The sequence below is a fragment of the Mustelus asterias genome, unplaced genomic scaffold, assembly GCF_964213995.1.
Source record: "Mustelus asterias unplaced genomic scaffold, sMusAst1.hap1.1 HAP1_SCAFFOLD_2323, whole genome shotgun sequence".
Classification (NCBI taxonomy): domain Eukaryota; kingdom Metazoa; phylum Chordata; class Chondrichthyes; order Carcharhiniformes; family Triakidae; genus Mustelus; species Mustelus asterias.
Genome location: NW_027592268.1, coordinates 32,261 through 56,764, shown reverse-complemented (window position 1 = coordinate 56,764; position 24,504 = coordinate 32,261). Strand labels below are relative to the sequence as shown.

The following is a 24,504-nucleotide window of genomic DNA, read 5'->3' as shown; positions in this document are numbered from 1 at the left end:
CTTATCATGGCCAAATCCACCTAACCTGTACATCTTTGGACATGAAGGGACAATTTAGCATGGCCAATCAGCCGAACCCACACATCTTTGGACACTAAAGGGCAATTTAGCATGGCTAATCCACCTAACCTGCAATTCTTTGGACACTAAGGGGCAATTTAGTATGGCCAATCCACTTAATCTACACATCTTTCGAGTGTGGGAGGAAACCGGAGCACCCGGAGGAAACTGACGCAGACACGGTGAGAACATGCAAACGCCACACACACACACACAGCCACCCGAGGCCGGAATGGAACCCGGGTCCCTGCCACTATGTAACTTCCAGACCGCTTGCAGTGAAGGCCAATGTTTCATTCGGCCATTTTTTTTGTACCTGGCCTCTAGCTTTTTATTTTAGAAAAGTGATTCTGGTCATGGACTGCTGAAGCTCTCAGCTCCACGCATGAGGCCCTTGCCCCTGATCTATCGTTCCCGGGATTGAGGCGGATGTCCCTGGACACACTGAGCAAGACTGCAGGCAGAACGGAGTTGACTGCGAATGGGTGGGCACTGCCCCAGCTCACTCACCTGCCACCTGCCTGCAGTTTCCGGTGAGTGGCGCGGTGCCACACTCAGGTTGACCAACGCCTGTCGAAGCCGGTGGTAATCCTCCTCCATCGCCTAGGGAACCAGAGAGAGAGGGAATCAGCCGATGAAGGAGAGATCAAACAATACAGCAATGTACATTTACACAACGCCTCCCACCAAGTAAAAACCCTTCGACCAGCAAAAACTAACATCGAGGATTCATCAGGAGCCTGATCTCACACACACACACAGGTTATAAGGAATGTCTTAAAAGAAAGCAGGGGGGGGGGGGGGGAATGGAGGGGGAACCCAAGGCTCAGGCCCCAGACAGCTCAAAGCATGGCCACAGAGGTTTGGAGCAACAGAGCGGGGGTGTGTTTAAAATGGGGTTGTAGGGCTGTTGGAGTGTACAGAGATAGGAGGGTTGTCGGGCTGGAGAGGTTACAAAGATAGGGAGGGTTGTGGGGCTGGTGGAGTTACAGAGATAGGGAGGGGTTGTGGGGCTGGTGGAGGTTACAGAGATAGGGAGGGTTGTCGGGGCTGGAGGAGGTTACAAAGATAGGGAGGGTTGTGGGGCTGGTGGAGGTTACAGAGATAGGAGGGTTGTGGGGCTGGTGGAGGTTACAGAGATAGGGAGGGTTGTAGGGCTGGAGGAGGTTACAGAGATAGGAGGGTTTGTAGGGCTGTTGGAGGTTACAGAGATAGGAGGATGAAAGGTTATATGAGGTTAGAGATTGGTGAAGGAAGAGGCCAGGGAGTGTTTTAAATTTTGGTGTCTTTCACCAGCTTAGATATTCCAAAGTGCTTCACAGCCAATTAAGTACTTATCCAAGTGTGGTTGCTGGGTGTAATATTGGAAATACTGAAACATGTTTGAATGTTCAGCACTCCCTCAGTACAGATCCTCTGACAGTGCAGCACTCCCTCAGTACTGACCCCCTCACAGTGCAGCTCTCCCTCAGTACTGACCCTCTGACAGTGCAGCGCTCCCTCAGTACTGACCCCCTCACAGTGCGGCACTCCCTCAATACTGACCCTCTGACAGTGCAGCCTCCCTCAGTACTGACTCTCTGACAGTGCAGCACTCCCTCAGTACTGACCCTCTGACAGTGCAGCACTCCCTCAGTACTGACCCTCTGACAGTGCGGCACTCCCTCAGTACTGACCCTCTGACAGTGCAGCGCTCCCTCAGTACTGACCCTCTGACAGTGCAGCGCTCCCTCAGTACTGACCCTCTGACAGTGCAGCGCTCCCTCAGTACTGACCCTCTGACAGTGCAGCACTCCCTCAGTACTGACCCTCTGACAGTGCAGCGGGGACGGATGTTGAGGGACCGTGTGAACGCTTCACTCTCTTGCTGCCTCTCACCTTTAAATGCTGAATCTTGACCAGCAGCTATTCATTTTCCGTTCCATCTCCTCGGCCTGTTCCAGTGACAGGTGATGGGGGAGTTGTTGGTCTCAGTCTCAGCCCCGTTTGGACCAGCCCCCCCGCGACCCTCACATAGCTGGGCCTTTTGTGTGCAAATCCTCATCTACTGATCAGAGAGAGAGAAACAGAATCAGAAAGGAGACCGTTCAGCCCATCGTATCTGTGTCGTCTCTTTGAAGGATTCCACTGTCCTTCCTTCTCTCTCCCCCCCCCCCCCCGCCGGCCCCATTCTCCCCCCTCACTTTTCCCCCACCCCTGCCATCCCTCCTTCTCCCCCACCACCACCCGCTTCTCCGCCACCCCCTTTCTTCCCCACACCCACCACGTCCCTTCTCCCCCACCCCCCTCATTGTCCGCCGCCCCCCTTTTCCCCCACCCCTGCCGTCCATCCTTCTCCCCCACCGCCCCCCCTTCTCCCCCACTCCCCCCCACTCCCCCCCCTTCTCCCCCCACTCCCCCCCCTTCTCCCCCACTCCCCCCCCTTCTCCCCCACTCCCCCCCCTTCTCCCCCACTCCCCCCCCTTCTCCCCCACTCCCCCTCCCTTCTCCCCCACTCCCCCTTCCCCACGCCCACCACGCCCCTTTTCCCACTCCCCATTCTCCCATCCCTCGCTTCTCCGCCGTCCCCCCATTCTCCCCACCCCCACCGTCCCCCCTGCCGTCCCCTCTTCTGCCTATCCTGCTCTCTCGCTCCCCACTTTTCCCTCCCATCCCACAATCAGAATCATCCAATCAAACAGCACTTTCTCAATTCCAATAACTGATTAACAGAAGTGTTGAAACAAAACAAACAAAAACATTGAATAATGCTCGCGAGCTCTCCTCCCGTGTCTGGCTTGTGGCAATGGCCTGGTGATTTAACCTTCAGTTCCTGGACACTGAAGACTGGGCGCAGACACTGGCCCCATTTCCCTCTGCCCAGTTCCCGGTGTGCCCTGCTAACTGCCCCACCTCTATTGTCTTCCCCCCTCAGCCATTCCCCTTCAACGGGTTCCTTACCTGTCCCTTTGACCTGTCCCTCCTGCTCTTCGTCATCTCCCTGTCCTTCCCTTGACTCCTCCGTGCTCTCGGTCCCTCCTCTCTCGAGGCCGTTTTCCCCCTCGGTCGGATCTTCCTGCTCTCCTTCCGCCGGAGGCAGCTCCTTTTCCCTCGCCGCCTCTGTCCCTCCTTCCTCGCGGTTGCTGTTGGCCTCACCAGGCCCACTGCCCGGGTCACCCTCGGCCGACAGCTGGGCAGGGGACTCCTTGGAGATTCTCTTGCCCCTGCTGAGTACCCGCTTCATTGTGTGCACTGCAGAAAAGCAGGAGAGAGGACATGAGTGGAGATTGGCTCAAAGGGCTCTGGACTGGAGAGGCCTGGACTGCAGTCAACATGGAACCCAACTGGCTCCAAGCAGCAGTGTTCCACTGAGGCAGGGGGAGAGCGAGAGAGAGAGGGGGGAGCGCGGGGAAGAAAAACGAGGGAGCGCGGGGGAAGGAAACGAGGGAGCGCGGGGGAAGAAAAACGAGGGAGCGCGGGGGGAGGAAACGAGGGAGCGCGGGGGGAGGAAACGAGGGAGCGCGGGGGGAAGGAAACGAGGGAGCGCGGTGGGGAAGGAAACGAGGGAGCGCGGGGGGAAGGAAACGAGGGAGCGCGGGGGGAGGAAACGAGGGAGCGCGGGGGAAGGAAACGAGGGAGCGCGGGGGAAGGAAACGAGGGAGCGCGGGGGGAGGAAACGAGGGAGTGCGGGGGGAGGAAACGAGGGAGCGCGGGGGGAGGAAACGAGGGAGCGCGGGGGAAGGAAACGAGGGAGCGCGGGGGAAGGAAACGAGGGAGCGCGGGGGAAGGAAACGAGGGAGCGCGGGGGAAGGAAACGAGGGAGCGCGGGGGAAGGAAACGAGGGAGCGCGGGGGAAAGAAGGCAGAAGAGTGATGTATGGAGATCAGAGTGAGGGAGGCAAGAGGGAGAGATGCGGCGAGATGGGGAGGCACATGTGAGGGAGGAGGGTTGCACGGGCAGAAGAGGTGCTGTCGGAGATGAGGGTGAGGGAAGGGAGTGGGAGGGGAAAAGAGAGGAGAGTGGGAGGGGAGGGGGCGTGGGAGGGGAGAGGAGAGGAAAGAGGGAGGGGGATGAGGCTCGTTGGTCATAAGGCCAAATGTGTGCGCGCTGGCACATTGAACTTAACCAGGCTAAAAGGAGCTGCCAACACTTGTTATGTGGGACACTTGGTCTCAGGATGAAGAAACACCCCAATGAGCTGCAGCATCCTCAAAGAATGGCGTGTGTTTGTGTGTGCGCGTGGAATGTGCCTGAGAGAGAGCGCACGCGCGAGCAAGAACGCGTGTGAGAGTGCGCATGCTCGTGAGTGCATGTGGGAATGAGTGCGCGTGACAGTGTGGTTGTGTGTGTGCGAGTGAGTGGGTGAATGTGTGTATGTGCGTGTGTGTGTGTGCACGCGCACGTGTGTGCGCGAGTGAATATGTGTCTGCGAGTGAGTGAATGAGTGTGGGCGCGAGTGAGTGAGTGAATGTGTGTGTGTGTGTGTGTGTGAATGTGTGTGTGCGAGTGAGTGTGAATGTGTGTGTGCGAGTGAGTGAGTGAATGTGTGTGCGAGTGAGTGTGAATGTGTGTGTGCGAGTGAGTGAGTGAATGTGTGTGTATGCGAGTGAGTGAGTGAATGTGTGTGTGTGAGTGAGTGAGTGAATGTGTGTGTGTGTGCGAGTGAGTGAGTGAATGTGTGTGTGAGTGAGTGAGTGAGTGAATGTGTGTGTGCGAGTGAGTGAGTGAATGTGTGTGTGTGTGCGAGTGAGTGAATGTGTGTGTGCGAGTGAGTGAGTGAATGTGTGTGTGTGTGAGTGAGTGAGTGAATGTGTGTGTGCGAGTGAGTGAGTGAATGTGTGTGTGCGAGTGAGTGAGTGAATGTGTGTGTGAGCAAGTGAGTGAGTGAATGTGTGTGTGTGCAAGTGAGTGAGTGAATGTGTGTGTGTGCGAGTGAGTGAATGTGTGTGTGTGTGCGAGTGAGTGAGTGAATGTGTGTATGCGAGTGAGTGAGTGAATGTGTGTGTGCGAGTGAGTGAGTGAATGTGTGTGTATGTGAGTGAGTGAGTGAATGTGTGTGTGTGCGAGTGAGTGTGTGTGTGCGAGTGAGTGAGTGAATGTGTGTGTGTATGCGAGTGAGTGAGTGAATGTGTGTGCGAGTGAGTGAGTGAATGTGTGTGTATGCGAGTGAGTGAGTGAATGTGTGTGCGAGTGAGTGAGTGAATGTGTGTGTGTGCGAGTGAGTGAATGTGTGTGTGTGCGAGTGAGTGAGTGAATGTGTGTGTATGCGAGTGAGTGAGTGAATGTGTGTGTGTGCGAGTGAGTGAGTGAATGTGTGTGTGTGCGAGTGAGTGAGTGAATGTGTGTGTGTGCGAGTGAGTGAGTGAATGTGTGTGTATGCGAGTGAGTGAGTGAATGTGTGTGTGTGCGAGTGAGTGAGTGAATGTGTGTGTGTGCGAGTGAGTGAGTGAATGTGTGTATGCGAGTGAGTGAGTGAATGTGTGTGCGAGTGAGTGAGTGAATGTGTGTGTATGCGAGTGAGTGTGAATGTGTGTGTATGCGAGTGAGTGTGAATGTGTGTGTGTGCGAGTGAGTGTGAATGTGTGTGTATGCGAGTGAGTGTGAATGTGTGTGTGTGCGAGTGAGTGAGTGAGTGAATGTGTGTGCGGGTGAGTGAGTGAATGTGTGTGTGTGCGAGTGAGTGAGTGAATGTGTGTGTATGTGAGTGAGTGAGTGAATGTGTGTGCGAGTGAGTGAGTGAATGTGTGTGTATGCGAGTGAGTGAGTGAATGTGTGTGTGTGTGCGTGCGAGTGAGTGAGTGAATGTGTGTGTATGCGAGTGAGTGTGAATGTGTGTGTATGCGAGTGAGTGAGTGAATGTGTGTGTGCGAGTGAGTGAGTGAATGTGTGTATGTGTGTGTGTGTGCACGCACACGTGTGTGCGCGAGTGAATATGTGTCTGCGAGTGAGTGAATGAGTGTGGGCGCGAGTGAGTGAGTGAATGTGTGTGTGTGTGTGTGTGTGAATGTGTGTGTGCGAGTGAGTGTGAATGTGTGTGTGCGAGTGAGTGAGTGAATGTGTGTGCGAGTGAGTGTGAATGTGTGTGTGCGAGTGAGTGAGTGAATGTGTGTGTATGCGAGTGAGTGAGTGAATGTGTGTGTGTGAGTGAGTGAGTGAATGTGTGTGTGTGTGCGAGTGAGTGAGTGAATGTGTGTGTGAGTGAGTGAGTGAGTGAATGTGTGTGTGTGCGAGTGAGTGAGTGAATGTGTGTGTGTGTGCGAGTGAGTGAATGTGTGTGTGCGAGTGAGTGAGTGAATGTGTGTGTGTGAGTGAGTGAGTGAATGTGTGTGTGCGAGTGAGTGAGTGAATGTGTGTGTGCGAGTGAGTGAGTGAATGTGTGTGTGAGCAAGTGAGTGAGTGAATGTGTGTGTGTGCAAGTGAGTGAGTGAATGTGTGTGTGTGCGAGTGAGTGAATGTGTGTGTGTGTGCGAGTGAGTGAGTGAATGTGTGTATGCGAGTGAGTGAGTGAATGTGTGTGTGCGAGTGAGTGAGTGAATGTGTGTGTATGTGAGTGAGTGAGTGAATGTGTGTGTGTGCGAGTGAGTGAGTGTGTGTGTGCGAGTGAGTGAGTGAATGTGTGTGTGTGTGTATGCGAGTGAGTGAGTGAATGTGTGTGCGAGTGAGTGAGTGAATGTGTGTGTGTGCGAGTGAGTGAGTGAATGTGTGTGTATGTGAGTGAGTGAGTGAATGTGTGTGTGTGCGAGTGAGTGAGTGAATGTGTGTGTGTGCGAGTGAGTGAATGTGTGTGTGTGTGAGTGAGTGAATGTGTGTGTATGCGAGTGAGTGAGTGAATGTGTGTGTGTGCGCGAGTGAGTGAGTGAATGTGTGTGTGCGAGTGAGTGAGTGAATGTGTGTGTGTGCGAGTGAGTGAGTGAATGTGTGTGTGTGCGAGTGAGTGAATGTGTGTGTATGCGAGTGAGTGAGTGAATGTGTGTGTGTGCGAGTGAGTGAGTGAATGTGTGTGTGTGCGAGTGAGTGAGTGAATGTGTGTGGATGCGAGTGAGTGAGTGAATGTGTGTGTATGCGAGTGAGTGAGTGAATGTGTGTGTGTGCGAGTGAGTGAGTGAATGTGTGTGTATGTGAGTGAGTGAGTGAATGTGTGTGTATGCGAGTGAGTGAGTGAATGTGTGTGTATGCGAGTGAGTGAGTGAATGTGTGTGTGTGCGAGTGAGTGAGTGAATGTGTGTGTATGTGAGTGAGTGAGTGAATGTGTGTGCGAGTGAGTGAGTGAATGTGTGTGTATGCGAGTGAGTGAGTGAATGTGTGTGTGTGTGCGAGTGAGTGAGTGAATGTGTGTGTATGCGAGTGAGTGTGAATGTGTGTGTATGCGAGTGAGTGAGTGAATGTGTGTGTGCGAGTGTGTGAGTGAATGTGTGTGTATGCGAGTGAGTGAGTGAATGTGTGTGTGTGCGAGTGAGTGAGTGAATGTGTGTGTGTGCGAGTGAGTGAGTGAATGTGTGTGTATGCGAGTGAGTGTGAATGTGTGTGTGTGCGAGTGAGTGAGTGAATGTGTGTGTGCGAGTGAGTGAGTGAATGTGTGTGTATGCGAGTGAGTGAGTGAATGTGTGTGTGCGAGTGAGTGAGTGAATGTGTGTGTGTGCGAGTGAGTGAGTGAATGTGTGTGTATGCGAGTGAGTGTGAATGTGTGTGTGTGCGAGTGAGTGAGTGAATGTGTGTGTGCGAGTGAGTGAGTGAATGTGTGTGTATGCGAGTGAGTGAGTGAATGTGTGTGTATGTGAGTGAGTGAGTGAATGTGTGTGCGAGTGAGTGAGTGAATGTGTGTGTATGCGAGTGAGTGAGTGAATGTGTGTGTGTGCGAGTGAGTGAGTGAATGTGTGTGTATGCGAGTGAGTGAGTGAATGTGTGTGTGTGCGAGTGAGTGTGAATGTGTGTGTGTGCGAGTGAGTGAGTGAATGTGTGTGTATGTGAGTGAGTGAGTGAATGTGTGTGCGAGTGAGTGAGTGAATGTGTGTGCGTGCGAGTGAGTGAGTGAATGTGTGTGCGAGCGAGTGAGTGAATGTGTGTGTGTGCGAGTGAGTGAGTGAATGTGTGTGTGCGAGTGAGTGAGTGAATGTGTGTGTGCGAGTGAGTGAGTGAATGTGTGTGTGCGAGTGAGTGAGTGAATGTGTGTGCGAGTGAGTGAGTGAATGTGTGTGTGCGAGTGAGTGTGAATGTGTGTGTGTGTGCGAGTGAGTGAATGTGTGTGTGTGAGTGAGTGAGTGAGTGAATGTGTGTGAGTGAGTGAGTGAATGTGTGTGTCTGCGAGTGAGTGAGTGAATGTGTGTGTATGTGAGTGAGTGAGTGAATGTGTGTGCGAGTGAGTGAGTGAATGTGTGTGTGGGCGAGTGAGTGAGTGAATGTGTGTGTGTGTGAGTGAGTGAGTGAATGTGTGTGTGTGTGAGTGAGTGAGTGAATGTGTGTGTGTGCGAGTGAGTGAGTGAATGTGTGTGTGTGCGAGTCAGTGAGTGAATGTGTGTGTGTGTGAGTGAGTGAGTGAGTGAATGTGTGTGTGCGCGAGTGAGTGAATGAATGTGTGTGTGCGAGTGAGTGAGTGAATGTGTGTGTGTGTGAGTGTGAGTGAATGTGTGTGCGAGTGAGTGAGTGAATGTGTGTGTGAGCGGGTGAGTGAGTGAATGTGTGTGCGAGCGAGTGAGTGAATGTGTGTGTGTGCGAGTGAGTGAGTGAATGTGTGTGTATGTGAGTGAGTGAGTGAATGTGTGTGTGTGCGAGTGAGTGAGTGAATGTGTGTGTGTGCGAGTGAGTGAGTGAATGTGTGTGTATGCGAGTTAGTGAGTGAATGTGTGTGCGAGTGAGTGAGTGAATGTGTGTGTGTGCGAGTGAGTGAGTGAATGTGTGTGTATGTGAGTGAGTGAGTGAATGTGTGTGTGTGCGAGTGAGTGAGTGAATGTGTGTGTGTGCGAGTGAGTGAATGTGTGTGTGTGTGAGTGAGTGAATGTGTGTGTATGCGAGTGAGTGAGTGAATGTGTGTGTGTGCGCGAGTGAGTGAGTGAATGTGTGTGTGCGAGTGAGTGAGTGAATGTGTGTGTGTGCGAGTGAGTGAGTGAATGTGTGTGTGTGCGAGTGAGTGAATGTGTGTGTATGCGAGTGAGTGAGTGAATGTGTGTGTGTGCGAGTGAGTGAGTGAATGTGTGTGTGTGCGAGTGAGTGAGTGAATGTGTGTGGATGCGAGTGAGTGAGTGAATGTGTGTGTATGCGAGTGAGTGAGTGAATGTGTGTGTGTGCGAGTGAGTGAGTGAATGTGTGTGTATGTGAGTGAGTGAGTGAATGTGTGTGTATGCGAGTGAGTGAGTGAATGTGTGTGTATGCGAGTGAGTGAGTGAATGTGTGTGTATGCGAGTGAGTGAGTGAATGTGTGTGTGTGCGAGTGAGTGAGTGAATGTGTGTGTGCGCGAGTGAGTGAGTGAATGTGTGTGTGTGCGAGTGAGTGAATGTGTGTGTGTGCGAGTGAGTGAATGTGTGTGTGTGTGAGTGAGTGAATGTGTGTGTATGCGAGTGAGTGAGTGAATGTGTGTGTGTGCGAGTGAGTGAGTGAATGTGTGTGTGTGCGAGTGAGTGAGTGAATGTGTGTGCGTGCGAGTGAGTGAGTGAATGTGTGTGTATGCGAGTGAGTGAGTGAATGTGTGTGTATGTGAGTGAGTGAGTGAATGTGTGTGTGTGCGAGTGAGTGAGTGAATGTGTGTGTGTGCGAGTGAGTGAATGTGTGTGTGCGAGTGAGAGAGTGAATGTGTGTGTATGCGAGTGAGTGAGTGAATGTGTGTGTATGTGAGTGAGTGAGTGAATGTGTGTGTATGTGAGTGAGTGAGTGAATGTGTGTGTGTGCGAGTGAGTGAGTGAATGTGTGTGTGTGCGCGAGTGAGTGAATGTGTGTGTGTGCGAGTGAGTGAGTGAATGTGTGTGTGTGCGAGTGAGTGAGTGAATGTGTGTGTGTGCGCGAGTGAGTGAATGTGTGTGTGTGCGAGTGAGTGAGTGAATGTGTGTGTGTGCGAGTGAGTGAGTGAATGTGTGTGTGCGAGTGAGTGAGTGAATGTGTGTGTGCGAGTGAGTGAGTGAATGTGTGTGTGTGCGAGTGAGTGAGTGAATGTATGTGCGAGTGAGTGAGTGAATGTGTGTGTATGCGAGTGAGTGAGTGAATGTGTGTGTGTGCGAGTGAGTGAGTGAATGTGTGTGCGAGTGAGTGAGTGAATGTGTGTGTATGCGAGTGAGTGAGTGAATGTGTGTGTGTGCGAGTGAGTGAGTGAATGTGTGTGTATGCGAGTGAGTGAGTGAATGTGTGTGTGTGCGAGTGAGTGAGTGAATGTGTGTGCGAGTGAGTGAGTGAATGTGTGTGTGTGCGAGTGAGTGTGAATGTGTGTGTATGCGAGTGAGTGAGTGAATGTGTGTGTATGCGAGTGAGTGAGTGAATGTGTGTGTGTGCGAGTGAGTGAGTGAATGTGTGTGTGTGCGAGTGAGTGAGTGAATGTGTGTGTATGCGAGTGAGTGAGTGAATGTGTGTGTATGCGAGTGAGTGCGTGATTGTGTGTGTGTGCGCGTGAGTGTGAATGTGTGTGTATGCGAGTGAGTGAGTGAATGTGTGTGTATGTGAGTGAGTGAGTGAATGTGTGTGCGAGTGAGTGAGTGAATGTGTGTGTGTGCGAGTGAGTGAGTGAATGTGTGTGCGAGTGAGTGAGTGAATGTGTGTGTGTGCGAGTGAGTGAGTGAATGTGTGTGTGTGTGAGTGAGTGAGTGAATGTGTGTGCGAGTGAGTGAGTGAATGTGTGTGTGAGCGAGTGAGTGAGTGAATGTGTGTGCGAGTGAGTGAGTGAATGTGTGTGTGAGCGAGTGAGTGAGTGAATGTGTGTGCGAGTGAGTGAGTGAATGTGTGTGTGTGCGAGTGAGTGAGTGAATGTGTGTGTGTCTGTGAGTGAGTGAATGTGTGTGCGAGTGAGTGAGTGAATGTGTGTGTGAGCGAGTGAGTGAGTGAATGTGTGTGCGAGTGAGTGAGTGAATGTGTGTGTGAGCGAGTGAGTGAGCGAATGTGTGTGCGAGTGAGTGAGTGAATGTGTGTGTGTGCGAGTGAGTGAGTGAATGTGTGTGTATGTGAGTGAGTGAATGTGTGTGTGTGCGAGTGAGTGAGTGAATGTGTGTGTATGCGAGTGAGTGAGTGAATGTGTGTGCATGCGAGTGAGTGAGTGAATGTGTGTGTATGCGAGTGAGTGAGTGAATGTGTGTGTGTGCGAGTGAGTGAGTGAATGTGTGTGTGTGCGAGTGAGTGAGTGAATGTGTGTGTGTGCGAGTGAGTGAATGTGTGTGTATGCGAGTGAGTGAGTGAATGTGTGTGTATGTGAGTGAGTGAGTGAATGTGTGTGTGTGCGAGTGAGTGAGTGAATGTGTGTGTGTGTGCGAGTGAGTGAGTGAATGTGTGTGTATGCGAGTGAGTGAGTGAATGTGTGTGTGTGCGAGTGAGTGAATGTGTGTGTATGCGAGTGAGTGAGTGAATGTGTGTGTATGTGAGTGAGTGAGTGAATGTGTGTGTGTGCGAGTGAGTGAGTGAATGTGTGTGTGTGCGAGTGAGTGAGTGAATGTGTGTGTATGCGAGTGAGTGAGTGAATGTGTGTGTGTGCGAGTGAGTGAGTGAATGTGTGTGTGTGCGAGTGAGTGAGTGAATGTGTGTGTGCGCGAGTGAGTGAGTGAATGTGTGTGTGTGCGAGTGAGTGAGTGAATGTGTGTGTGTGCGAGTGAGTGAGTGAATGTGTGTGTGTGCGAGTGAGTGAGTGAATGAGTGAGTGAGTGAATGTGTGTGTGCGCGAGTGAGTGAGTGAATGTGTGTGTATGCGAGTGAGTGAGTGAATGTGTGTGTGTGCGAGTGAGTGAGTGAATGTGTGTGTGTGCGAGTGAGTGAGTGAATGTGTGTGTATGCGAGTGAGTGAGTGAATGTGTGTGTATGCGAGTGAGTGAGTGAATGTGTGTGTATGCGAGTGAGTGAATGTGTGTGTGTGCGAGTGAGTGAGTGAATGTGTGTGTATGCGAGTGAGTGAGTGAATGTGTGTGTGCGAGTGAGTGAGTGAATGTGTGTGTATGCGAGTGAGTGAGTGAATGTGTGTGTATGCGAGTGAGTGAGTGAATGTGTGTGTATGCGAGTGAGTGAGTGAATTTATGTGCGAGTGAGTGAGTGAATGTGTGTGTATGCGAGTGAGTGAGTGAATGTGTGTGTATGCGAGTGAGTGAGTGAATGTGTGTGTGTGCGAGTGAGTGAGTGAATGTGTGTGTATGCGAGTGAGTGAGTGAATGTGTGTGTGTGCGAGTGAGTGAGTGAATGTGTGTGTATGCGAGTGAGTGAGTGAATGTGTGTGTATGCGAGAGAGTGAGTGAATGTGTGTGTATGCGAGTGAGTGAATGTGTGTGTGTGCGAGTGAGTGAATGTGTGTGTGTGCGAGTGAGTGAGTGAATGTGTGTGTGTGCGAGTGAGTGAGTGAATGTGTGTGTATGCGAGTGAGTGAGTGAATGTGTGTGTGCGCACGAGTGAGTGAGTGAATGTGTGTGTATGTGAGTGAGTGAGTGAATGTGTGTGTATGCGAGTGAGTGAGTGAATGTGTGTGTATGCGAGTGAGTGAGTGAATGTATGTGCGAGTGAGTGAGTGAATGTGTGTGTATGCGAGTGAGTGAGTGAATGTGTGCGAGTGAGTGAGTGAATGTGTGTGCGAGTGAGTGAGTGAATGTGTGTGTATGCGAGTGAGTGAGTGAATGTGTGTGTATGTGAGTGAGTGAGTGAATGTGTGTGTATGTGAGTGAGTGAGTGAATGTGTGTGTGTGCGAGTGAGTGAGTGAATGTGTGTGTGTGCGCGAGTGAGTGAATGTGTGTGTGTGCGAGTGAGTGAGTGAATGTGTGTGTGTGCGAGTGAGTGAGTGAATGTGTGTGTGTGCGCGAGTGAGTGAATGTGTGTGTGTGCGAGTGAGTGAGTGAATGTGTGTGTGTGCGAGTGAGTGAGTGAATGTGTGTGTGCGAGTGAGTGAGTGAATGTGTGTGTGCGAGTGAGTGAGTGAATGTGTGTGTGTGCGAGTGAGTGAGTGAATGTATGTGCGAGTGAGTGAGTGAATGTGTGTGTATGCGAGTGAGTGAGTGAATGTGTGTGTGTGCGAGTGAGTGAGTGAATGTGTGTGCGAGTGAGTGAGTGAATGTGTGTGTATGCGAGTGAGTGAGTGAATGTGTGTGTGTGCGAGTGAGTGAGTGAATGTGTGTGTATGCGAGTGAGTGAGTGAATGTGTGTGTGTGCGAGTGAGTGAGTGAATGTGTGTGCGAGTGAGTGAGTGAATGTGTGTGTGTGCGAGTGAGTGTGAATGTGTGTGTATGCGAGTGAGTGAGTGAATGTGTGTGTATGCGAGTGAGTGAGTGAATGTGTGTGTGTGCGAGTGAGTGAGTGAATGTGTGTGTGTGCGAGTGAGTGAGTGAGTGAATGTGTGTGTATGCGAGTGAGTGAGTGAATGTGTGTGTATGCGAGTGAGTGAGTGAATGTGTGTGTGTGCGAGTGAGTGAGTGAATGTGTGTGTGTGCGAGTGAGTGAGTGAATGTGTGTGTGTGCGAGTGAGTGAGTGAATGTGTGTGCGAGTGAGTGAGTGAATGTGTGTGTGTGCGGGTGAGTGAGTGAATGTGTGTGTGTGTGAGTGAGTGAGTGAATGTGTGTGCGGGTGAGTGAGTGAATGTGTGTGTGAGCGAGTGAGTGAGTGAATGTGTGTGCGAGTGAGTGAGTGAATGTGTGTGTGAGCGAGTGAGTGAGTGAATGTTTGTGCGAGTGAGTGAGTGAATGTGTGTGTGTGCGAGTGAGTGAGTGAATGTGTGTGTGTGTGAGTGAGTGAGTGAATGTGTGTGCGAGTGAGTGAGTGAATGTGTGTGTGAGCGAGTGAGTGAGTGAATGTGTGTGCGAGTGAGTGAGTGAATGTGTGTGTGAGCGAGTGAGTGAGCGAATGTGTGTGCGAGTGAGTGAGTGAATGTGTGTGTGTGCGAGTGAGTGAGTGAATGTGTGTGTATGTGAGTGAGTGAGTAATGTGTGTGTGTGCGAGTGAGTGAGTGAATGTGTGTGTATGCGAGTGAGTGAGTGAATGTGTGTGCATGCGAGTGAGTGAGTGAATTTGTGTGTATGCGAGTGAGTGAGTGAATGTGTGTGTGTGCGAGTGAGTGAGTGAATGTGTGTGTGTGCGAGTGAGTGAGTGAATGTGTGTGTGTGCGAGTGAGTGAGTGAATGTGTGTGTATGCGAGTGAGTGAGTGAATGTGTGTGTATGTGAGTGAGTGAGTGAATGTGTGTGTGTGCGAGTGAGTGAGTGAATGTGTGTGTGTGCGAGTGAGTGAATGTGTGTGTATGCGAGTGAGTGAGTGAATGTGTGTGTGTGCGAGTGAGTGAATGTGTGTGTATGCGAGTGAGTGAGTGAATGTGTGTGTATGTGAGTGAGTGAGTGAATGTGTGTGTGTGCGAGTGAGTGAGTGAATGTGTGTGTGTGCGAGTGAGTGAGTGAATGTGTGTGTATGCAAGTGAGTGAGTGAATGTGTGTGTGTGCGAGTGAGTGAGTGAATGTGTGTGTGTGCGAGTGAGTGAGTGAATGTGTGTGTGCGCGAGTGAGTGAGTGAATGTGTGTGTGTGCGAGTGAGTGAGTGAATGTGTGTGTGTGCGAGTGAGTGAGTGAATGTGTGTGTGTGCGAGTGAGTGAGTGAATGTGTGTGTGTGCGCGAGTGAGTGAGTGAATGTGTGTGTATGCGAGTGAGTGAGTGAATGTGTGTGTGTGCGAGTGAGTGAGTGAATGTGTGTGTGTGCGAGTGAGTGAGTGAATGTGTGTGTATGCGAGTGAGTGAGTGAATGTGTGTGTATGCGAGTGAGTGAATGTGTGTGTATGCGAGTGAGTGAGTGAATGTGTGTGTGTGCGAGTGAGTGAGTGAATGTGTGTGTATGCGAGTGAGTGAGTGAATGTGTGTGTGCGAGTGAGTGAGTGAATGTGTGTGTATGCGAGTGAGTGAGTGAATGTGTGTGTATGCGAGTGAGTGAGTGAATGTGTGTGTATGCGAGTGAGTGAGTGAATCTATGTGCGAGTGAGTGAGTGAATGTGTGTGTACGCGAGTGAGTGAGTGAATGTGTGTGTATGCGAGTGAGTGAGTGAATGTGTGTGTGTGCGAGTGAGTGAGTGAATGTGTGTGTATGCGAGTGAGTGAGTGAATGTGTGTGTGTGCGAGTGAGTGAGTGAATGTGTGTGTATGCGAGTGAGTGAGTGAATGTGTGTGTATGCGAGTGAGTGAGTGAATGTGTGTGTATGCGAGTGAGTGAATGTGTGTGTGTGCGAGTGAGTGAATGTGTGTGTGTGCTGGTGAGTGAGTGAATGTGTGTGTGTGCGAGTGAGTGAGTGAATGTGTGTGTATGCGAGTGAGTGAGTGAATGTGTGTGTGTGCGAGTGAGTGAGTGAATGTGTGTGTATGCGAGTGAGTGAGTGAATGTGTGTGTATGCGAGTGAGTGAGTGAATGTGTGTGTATGCGAGTGAGTGAGTGAATGTATGTGCGAGTGAGTGAGTGAATGTGTGTGCATGCGAGTGAGTGAGTGAATGTGTGTGTGTCCGAGTGAGTGAGTGAATGTGTGTGCGAGTGAGTGAGTGAATGTGTGTGCGAGTGAGTGAGTGAATGTGTGTGTGTGCGAGTGAGTGAGTGAATGTGTGTGTATGCGAGTGAGTGAATGTGTGTGTGTGCGAGTGAGTGAGTGAATGTGTGTGTGTGCGAGTGAGTGAGTGAATGTGTGTGTGCGAGTGAGTGAGTGAATGTGTGTGTATGCGAGTGAGTGAGTGAATGTGTGTGTGTGCGAGTGAGTGAGTGAATGTGTGTGTATGCGAGTGAGTGAGTGAATGTATGTGCGAGTGAGTGAGTGAATGTGTGTGTATGTGAGTGAGTGAGTGAATGTGTGTGTGTGCGAGTGAGTGAGTGAATGTGTGTGCGAGAGAATGAGTGAATGTGTGTGTGTGCGAGTGAGTGAGTGAATGTGTGTGCGAGTGAGTGAGTGAATGTGTGTGTGTGCGCGAGTGAGTGAGTGAATGTGTGTGTGTGCGAGTGAGTGAGTGAATGTGTGTGCGAGTGAGTGAGTGAATGTGTGTGTGTGCGCGAGTGAGTGAGTGAATGTGTGTGTATGCGAGTGAGTGAGTGAATGTGTGTGTGCGCGAGTGAGTGAGTGAATGTGTGTGTGTGCGAGTGAGTGAGTGAATGTGTGTGTATGCGAGTGAGTGAGTGAATGTATGTGCGAGTGAGTGAGTGAATGTGTGTGTATGCGAGTGAGTGAGTGAATGTGTGTGTGTGCGAGTGAGTGAGTGAATGTATGTGCGAGTGAGTGAGTGAATGTGTGTGTATGCGAGTGAGTGAGTGAATGTGTGTGTGTGCGAGTGAGTGAGTGAATGTGTGTGTATGCGAGTGAGTGAGTGAGTGAATGTGTGTGTATGTGAGTGAGTGAGTGAATGTGTGTGTGTGCGAGTGAGTGAATGTGTGTGTATGCGAGTGAGTGAGTGAATGTGTGTGTGCGAGTGAGTGAGTGAATGTGTGTGTATGCGAGTGAGTGAGTGAATGTGTGCAAGTGAGTGAGTGAATGTGTGTGTGTGCGAGTGAGTGAGTGAATGTGTGTGCGAGTGAGTGAGTGAATGTGTGTGTATGCGAGTGAGTGAGTGAATGTGTGTGTGTGCGAGTGAGTGAATGTGTGTGTATGCGAGTGAGTGAGTGAATGTATGTGCGAGTGAGTGAGTGAATGTGTGTGTGTGCGAGTGAGTGAGTGAATGTGTGTGTATGCGAGTGAGTGAGTGAATGTGTGTGTATGCGAGTGAGTGTGAATGTGTGTGTATGCGAGTGAGTGAGTGAATGTGTGTGTGTGCGAGTGAGTGAGTGAATGTGTGTGCGAGTGAGTGAGTGAATGTGTGTGTGCGAGTGAGTGAGTGAATGTGTGTGTGTGAGTGAGTGAATGTGTGTGTGCGAGTGAGTGAGTGAATGTGTGTGTGTGTGAGTGAGTGAGTGAGTGAATGTGTGTGCGAGTGAGTGAGTGAATGTGTGTGTGCGAGTGAGTGAGTGAATGTGTGTGTGTGTGAGTGAGTGAATGTGTGTGCGAGTGAGTGAGTGAATGTGTGTGTGCGAGTGAGTGAGTGAATGTGTGTGTGTGCGAGTGAGTGTGAATGTGTGTGTATGCGAGTGAGTGAGTGAATGTGTGTGCGAGTGAGTGAGTGAATGTGTGTGTGTGCGAGTGAGTGAGTGAATGTGTGTGCGAGTGAGTGAGTGAATGTGTGTGTGCGAGTGAGTGAGTGAATGTGTGTGTGTGAGTGAGTGAATGTGTGTGTGCGAGTGAGTGAGTGAATGTGTGTGTGTGTGAGTGAGTGAGTGAGTGAATGTGTGTGCGAGTGAGTGAGTGAATGTGTGTGTGCGAGTGAGTGAGTGAATGTGTGTGTGCGAGTGAGTGAGTGAATGTGTGTGTGTGCGAGTGAGTGAGTGAATGTGTGTGTATGTGAGTGAGTGAGTGAATGTGTGTGTATGCGAGTGAGTGAGTGAATGTGTGTGTATGTGAGTGAGTGAGTGAATGTGTGTGTGCGCGAGTGAGTGAGTGAATGTGTGTGTGTGCGAGTGAGTGAGTGAATGTGTGTGTATGCGAGTGAGTGAGTGAATGTGTGTGTATGTGAGTGAGTGAGTGAATGTGTGTGTGTGCGAGTGAGTGAGTGAATGTGTGTGTGCGAGTGAGTGAGTGAATGTGTGTGTGCGCGAGTGAGTGAGTGAATGTGTGTGTATGTGAGTGAGTGAGTGAATGTGTGTGTGCGAGTGAGTGAGTGAATGTGTGTGTGTGCGAGTGAGTGAATGTGTGTGTATGTGAGTGAGTGAGTGAATGTGTGTGTGTGCGAGTGAGTGAGTGAATGTGTGTGTGTGCGAGTGAGTGAGTGAATGTGTGTGTGTGCGAGTGAGTGAGTGAATGTGTGTGTGTGCGAGTGAGTGAGTGAATGTGTGTGTGTGCGAGTGAGTGAGTGAATGTGTGTGTATGCGAGTGAGTGAGTGAATGTGTGTGTATGTGAGTGAGTGAGTGAATGTGTGTGTGTGCGAGTGAGTGAGTGAATGTGTGTGTGTGCGAGTGAGTGAGTGAATGTGTGTGTGTGCGAGTGAGTGAGTGAATGTGTGTGTGTGCGAGTGAGTGAATGTGTGTGCGAGTGAGTGAGTGAATGTGTGTGTATGCGAGTGAGTGAGTGAATGTGTGTGCGAGTGAGTGAGTGAATGTGTGTGTGTGCGAGTGAGTGAGTGAATGTGTGTGCGAGTGAGTGAATGTGTGTGTGTGCGAGTGAGTGAGTGAATGTGTGTGTATGCGAGTGAGTGAGTGAATGTGTGTGTATGCGAGTGAGTGAGTGAATGTGTGTGTGTGCGAGTGAGTGTGAATGTGTGTGCGAGTGAGTGTGAATGTGTGTGCGAGTGAGTGTGAATGTGTGTGTGCGAGTGAGTGTGAATGTGTGTGTGCGAGTGAGTGAGTGAATGTGTGTGCGAGTGAGTGAGTGAATGTGTGCGCGAGTGAGTGAGTGAATGTGTGTGTGTGCGAGTGAGTGAGTGAATGTGTGTGTATGCGAGTGAGTGAGTGAATGTGTGTGTATGTGAGTGAGTGAGTGAATGTGTGTGTGTGCGAGTGAGTGAGTGAATGTGTGTGTGCGAGTGAGTGAGTGAATGTGTGTGTGCGCGAGTGAGTGAGTGAATGTGTGTGTATGTGAGTGAGTGAGTGAATGTGTGTGTGCGAGTGAGTGAGTGAATGTGTGTGTGTGCGAGTGAGTGAATGTGTGTGTATGTGAGTGAGTGAGTGAATGTGTGTGTGTGCGAGTGAGTGAGTGAATGTGTGTGTGTGCGAGTGAGTGAGTGAATGTGTGTGTGTGCGAGTGAGTGAGTGAATGTGTGTGTGTGCGAGTGAGTGAGTGAATGTGTGTGTGTGCGAGTGAGTGAGTGAATGTGTGTGTATGCGAGTGAGTGAGTGAATGTGTGTGTATGAGTGAGTGAGTGAATGTGTGTGTGTGCGAGTGAGTGAGTGAATGTGTGTGTGTGCGAGTGAGTGAGTGAATGTGTGTGTGTGCGAGTGAGTGAGTGAATGTGTGTGTGTGCGAGTGAGTGAATGTGTGTGCGAGTGAGTGAGTGAATGTGTGTGTATGCGAGTGAGTGAGTGAATGTGTGTGCGAGTGAGTGAGTGAATGTGTGTGTGTGCGAGTGAGTGAGTGAATGTGTGTGCGAGTGAGTGAGTGAATGTGTGTGTGTGCGAGTGAGTGAGTGAATGTGTGTGTATGCGAGTGAGTGAGTGAATGTGTGTGTATGCGAGTGAGTGAGTGAATGTGTGTGTGTGCGAGTGAGTGTGAATGTGTGTGCGAGTGAGTGTGAATGTGTGTGCGAGTGAGTGTGAATGTGTGTGTGCGAGTGAGTGTGAATGTGTGTGTGCGAGTGAGTGAGTGAATGTGTGTGCGAGTGAGTGAGTGAATGTGTGTGCGAGTGAGTGAGTGAATGTGTGTGTATGCGAGTGAGTGAGTGAATGTGTGTGTGTGCGAGTGAGTGAGTGAATGTGTGTGAGAGTGAGTGAGTGAATGGGTGTGTGCGCGAGTGAGTGAGTGAATGTGTGTGTGAGTGAGTGAGTGAATGTGTGTGTGCGAGTGAGTGAGTGAATGTGTGTGCGCGAGTGAGTGAGTGAATGTGTGAGTGAGTGAGTGAATGTGTGTGTGTGTGCGAGTGAGTGAGTGAATGTGTGTGAGTGAGTGAGTGAATGTGTGTGTGTGTGTGCGAGTGTGTGAGTGAATGTGTGTGTGCGAGTGAGTGAGTGAATGTGTGTGTGCGAGTGAGTGAGTGAATGTGTGTGTGTGAGTGAATGTGTGTGAGTGAGTGAGTGAATGTGTGTGCGAGTGAGTGAGTGAATGTGTGTGAGTGAGAGTGAGTGAGTGAGTGAATGTGTGTGTGTGAGTGAGTGAATGTGTGTGTGCGAGTGAGTGAGTGAATGTGTGTGTGTGCGAGTGTGTGAGTGAATGTGTGTGTGTGCGAGTGTGTGAGTGAATGTGTGTGTGTGAGTGAGTGAGTGAATGTGTGTGTGTGCGAGTGAGTGAGTGAATGTGTGTGTGTGCGAGTGAGTGAGTGAATGTGTGTGTGTGAGTGAGTGAATGTGTGTGTGCGAGTGAGTGAGTGAATGTGTGTGTGTGCGAGTGAGTGAGTGAATGTGTGTGTGCGAGTGAGTGAGTGAATGTGTGTGTGTGAGTGAATGTGTGTGTGAGTGAGTGAGTGAGTGAATGTGTGTGTGTGAGTGAATGTGTGTGCGAGTGAGTGAGTGAATGTGTGTGAGTGAGTGTGTGAGTGAGTGAATGTGTGTGTGCGAGTGAGTGAGTGAATGTGTGTGTGCGAGTGAGTGAGTGAATGTGTGTGTGTGCAAGTGAGTGAATGTGTGTGTGTGCGAGTGAGTGAGTGAATGTGTGTGTGTGTGCGAGTGAGTGAGTGAATGTGTGTGTGTGCGAGTGAGTGAGTGAATGTGTGTGTGTGCGAGTGAGTGAATGAATGTGTGTGTGAGTGAGAGTGAATGTGTGAGTGAGTGAATGTGTGTGTGTGCGAGTGAGTGAATGAATGTGTGTGTGCGAGTGAGTGAGTGAATGTGTGTGTGAGTGAGAGTGAATGTGTGAGTGAGTGAATGTGTGTGTGTTCGCGAGTGAGTGAGTGTGTGTGCGTGAGTGAATGTGCATGAGAGAGTGTGGGTATGAGTGTGTGTGAAATAGAGCGACAGAGTGTGTGTGTGGTTGAGTTTATGTGTGACTGGGTGTGTGCTTGAGTCAGAGGGGGCAACCGTTCATACAGGAAGGGTGGGGGGCGGGGGGGGGGCGGTGGTGCGCAGCGAACAGGGGAGCAACCGAGTCGGGGTGGGGGGTGGACAGTGGGGAGGGGTGATCAAGCCGGAGGCGTGACCGAGCCGGGGGTTGGGGGGGGGCAGTGGGGAGGGGTGACCGACCCGGAGGCGTGACCGAGCCGGGGGTTGGGGGGGGGGGCAGCGGGTGGGCTGGGATGCGTGCAGGAGATGAACAGGAATCATGCCGATCGGCTCTCACCATCCTCCAATGCTTCATCTGCAACGTGCTCCGATGGTCCTGAGGCCAGTTTGGTCAGATCTACCTCGTTGGCCTTGAGGAGGTCGGTCAGTGCTTGGCCCACACTCTGTCCCAGCATCTCACTGACAGGGCGATCATCTACACCCAGCTCACCAGTCCCACTGTCCTGTGATACACAGTCACTCTCCTTCACTGTGAAGACAAAGTCAGGAGACAGGGAATGACGACAGGATCCGGGATGTGTATCATAGAATCATAGAATCCCTCCAGTGCAGAAGGGGCCATTCGGCCCATCGGACCTGCGCTGAATCAATCCCACCCAGATCCTATCTCCGTAACCCCACTCTGCCAGTCCCCCTGACACTAAGGGGCAATTTAGCACAGCCAATCCACCTAACCCGCACATCTCTGGACAGTGGGAGGAAACCGGAGCACCCGGAGGAAACCCACGCAGATGCAGGCAGAACGTGCAAACTCCACACAGCCACCCGAAGCCGGAATTGAACCCGGCTCTCTGGCGCTACGAGGCAGTCGTGCTAACCACTGTCCATCGTGCAGTTCAATTTCCCAAATAAAATCATTCCCACTCCCCAGCAACATGGATTTGGTCGTGGGGAGGAGTGTTTGTGAGACCATGACAATATCTTGCAGCTCGGGAACCTTCAGCACCAACCACAATCCAATCCAAAATACCCCACATGGCAAACTCTGCCGATACTCCCCTACCGTTCACCCACAACTTCTCAATCCACCCCAAGCCCACTCCTTTCCACTGTCCTCAACCCATCCTGACCCAATCGCGTACAGCATCCCCCTGCCAAACTCCCCAATCCACCCCAAACTCCCCAATCCCCCCCAAACTCCCCAATCCCCCCCAAAATCCCCAATCCCCCCAAACTCCCCCAAACTCCCCAACCCTCCCCCAAACTCCCCAACCCTCCCCCAAACTCCCCAACCCTCCGCCAAACTCCCCAACCCCCCCAAACTCCCCCAAACTCCCCAACCCTCCCCCAAACTCCCCAATCCCCCCAAACTCCCCAATCCCCCCAAACCTCCCACAAACACCCCAATCCCTCCCAAACTCCCCAATCCACCCACAAACACCCCAATCTCCCCAATCCCTCCCAAACTCCCCAATCCACCCCAATCCCCCCAAACTCCCCAATCCCCCCACAAACACCCCAATCCCCCCAAACTATCCAACCCCCCCCGCAAACTCCCCAATCCCCCCCCAACTCCCCAATCCCCCCACAAACACCCCAATCCCCCCACAAACACCCCAATCCCCCCACAAACACCCCAATCCCCCCACAAACACCCCAATCCCCCCACAAACACCCCAATCCCCCCCCAAACTCCCCAATCCCCCCCCAAACTCCCCAATGCCCCCAAACTCCCCAATCCCCCCCAAACTTCCCAATCCCCCCAAACTCCCCAATCCCTCCCAAACTCCCCAATCCCCCCAAACTCCCCAATCCCCCCCAAGCTAACCCCAGCTAAAGCTTCCGCAGCCACACCCCCCCCCCCCAACATCAGACCTCCCTCTTCCTTCGTCACCTTTGCCCTCCTTACCGTTGAAGTCCGAGTTGATTCTGTCACGAGTTGGGAAGCTGTTCTCAGAGTTCAGCATCGGCTCCCGGTATGACATGCTGGGATTGGGCCAGAGACGAGAGATGGAACACAATTAACAGCAGACAGACACAGAACCACAATCCAGTCAGCCCCTCCGTCCTGTTGCACGGCTGAGGGCTTTCACCTCTCAGTTCTGTTGTTGCGCTTGCCCTTCCGCCCACTGCCCTCTCTCACCTACCCTAACGCTTGCCAGCCCTCGCTCTCGTCCGCCCTCTCTCCCCCCCCCACCCCTCCTCTCTCCCAGCATCCCCCTCACCGCCCTCCATTTTTCTCTTGTCTTTATTAACAGCACGGAGACCAGAACTGGGCACCAATCTCCCCCCCGCTGCCTCACCGAGACACGAGACCAGATGAAGCAGGAACAGGAGGAGGCCCCTTCCCCATAACCCTCGATTCCCATACTGATCAAAAATCTATCTATCTGTTAAATATACACAAGGACACTGTCCCTGCAGCTCTCTGGAGCAAGGAGTTCAAAGACTCTCAATCCTCCGAGGGAAGAAATTCCTCCTCATTTCAGTCTCAAATTGGCGCCCCTTTATTCTCAGACGGTGCCGTCTGGTCCTAGGCTGTCTCACCAAGGAAACAGCCTCTCAGCATTTACCTTGTCAATGATGTGACCTTACTCCTTTTGAATTCTTTACCCCTTAGTAATCAAATCGAGTGATTTGTTGCCATTCAGGATTGCCCCTGGATTGCTCCCCTTACCACTCTCCCACCCGCAGCGCGCCACCCCTCCTCTCCCCTCCGACAGTGCCCAACCTGCTGAGTGACTTACATGGGGCTGAGGGGCATGTTGGCTATGGGCGGCACCAGGCTATTCCTGCCCATCTGTGAGGGCTTCAGCTGGCTGAGGGCTTGCTGCGTGGTCAGGATCTTGTCGCACCAGCTGCGGGTATCACAGGAACAAGCGGGAGGTTCAGTCAATGTCTGCGACACTCTAATCTCTGTGACTGACTCAGTGTTCAGCCCCAGCCCCCCCGCCCCCCCCACCCCCTCCCTCCCCGTTCACCCCGCCCCACACCCCCCCCCACCCACCCCCTCCCTCCCCGTTCAACCCGCCCCACACCGGGGCAGCGGCTCACTCACTATTACCAGTGGCAGCAGTGCCATGACCCGCTACCCCTCCGATCTGATCCGATCTGTCACGCGAGAATTGATGTGCTATTTGACTAAGGGGGGCACCATCAAAGCCAGACACATTCCCTGCCTCCCACCACCTACCCCCCACCCTCGGCTTCTCAGAGGAGGGTGTAGGGGGGGGGAGGGGGGGCTGCATATCGCAAGCTCTGGGTGATTCCCCCGCCATCCTTCTGCCCCCATCCCTCGTTGCTAACAAAACCACGGGAGACTGAAGCCCATCGCCAGCCCCCCCAAGACCCAGCCCTGCCCCACCATGGGGTCTGTTGACCTGCTACTTACTTTTTCCTCTCAGAGACCGTCTGTGCCACCAGCTCATATATCAGCGCCCCGGTGGTGGTCTGGAACAGGACGAAGAAGGCCTTGCGGTCTGCAACACAAGCACAGCCGTGTGTAAAGGACAAAAAGCACAGTGCTTTACAGGGATTGATTATCGGTTATCTCACAGGCAAACACACACCACAGTAACACACAACACAAAGGCAGACACACAGTGGATGTACCTACACCTCAGGCACTGCAGTGGTTCAAGGCGGGCAAATAAATGCTGCCTGGCCACATCATCACACACACA

At 51.7% G+C, this 24,504-nt stretch overlaps 1 protein-coding gene across 1 annotated transcript in view; it reads right to left on the bottom strand.

The window, feature by feature from the left end:
* Window positions 1–570: 570 nt before the first annotated feature.
* The window catches only part of LOC144489579 (rho guanine nucleotide exchange factor 1-like), a gene marked incomplete at both ends in the record, with an annotated part of 56,062 nt that continues 32,128 nt past the window's right edge, over window positions 571–24,504 (bottom strand). Inside the window, 10 exon segments of the mRNA XM_078207438.1 lie at window positions 571–663; window positions 1,939–1,967; window positions 1,970–2,011; window positions 2,014–2,086; window positions 2,088–2,104; window positions 3,001–3,291; window positions 21,159–21,350; window positions 22,731–22,807; window positions 23,569–23,679; window positions 24,213–24,300. Of these exon segments, the coding sequence (XP_078063564.1) occupies window positions 571–663; window positions 1,939–1,967; window positions 1,970–2,011; window positions 2,014–2,086; window positions 2,088–2,104; window positions 3,001–3,291; window positions 21,159–21,350; window positions 22,731–22,807; window positions 23,569–23,679; window positions 24,213–24,300 (1,013 nt within the window).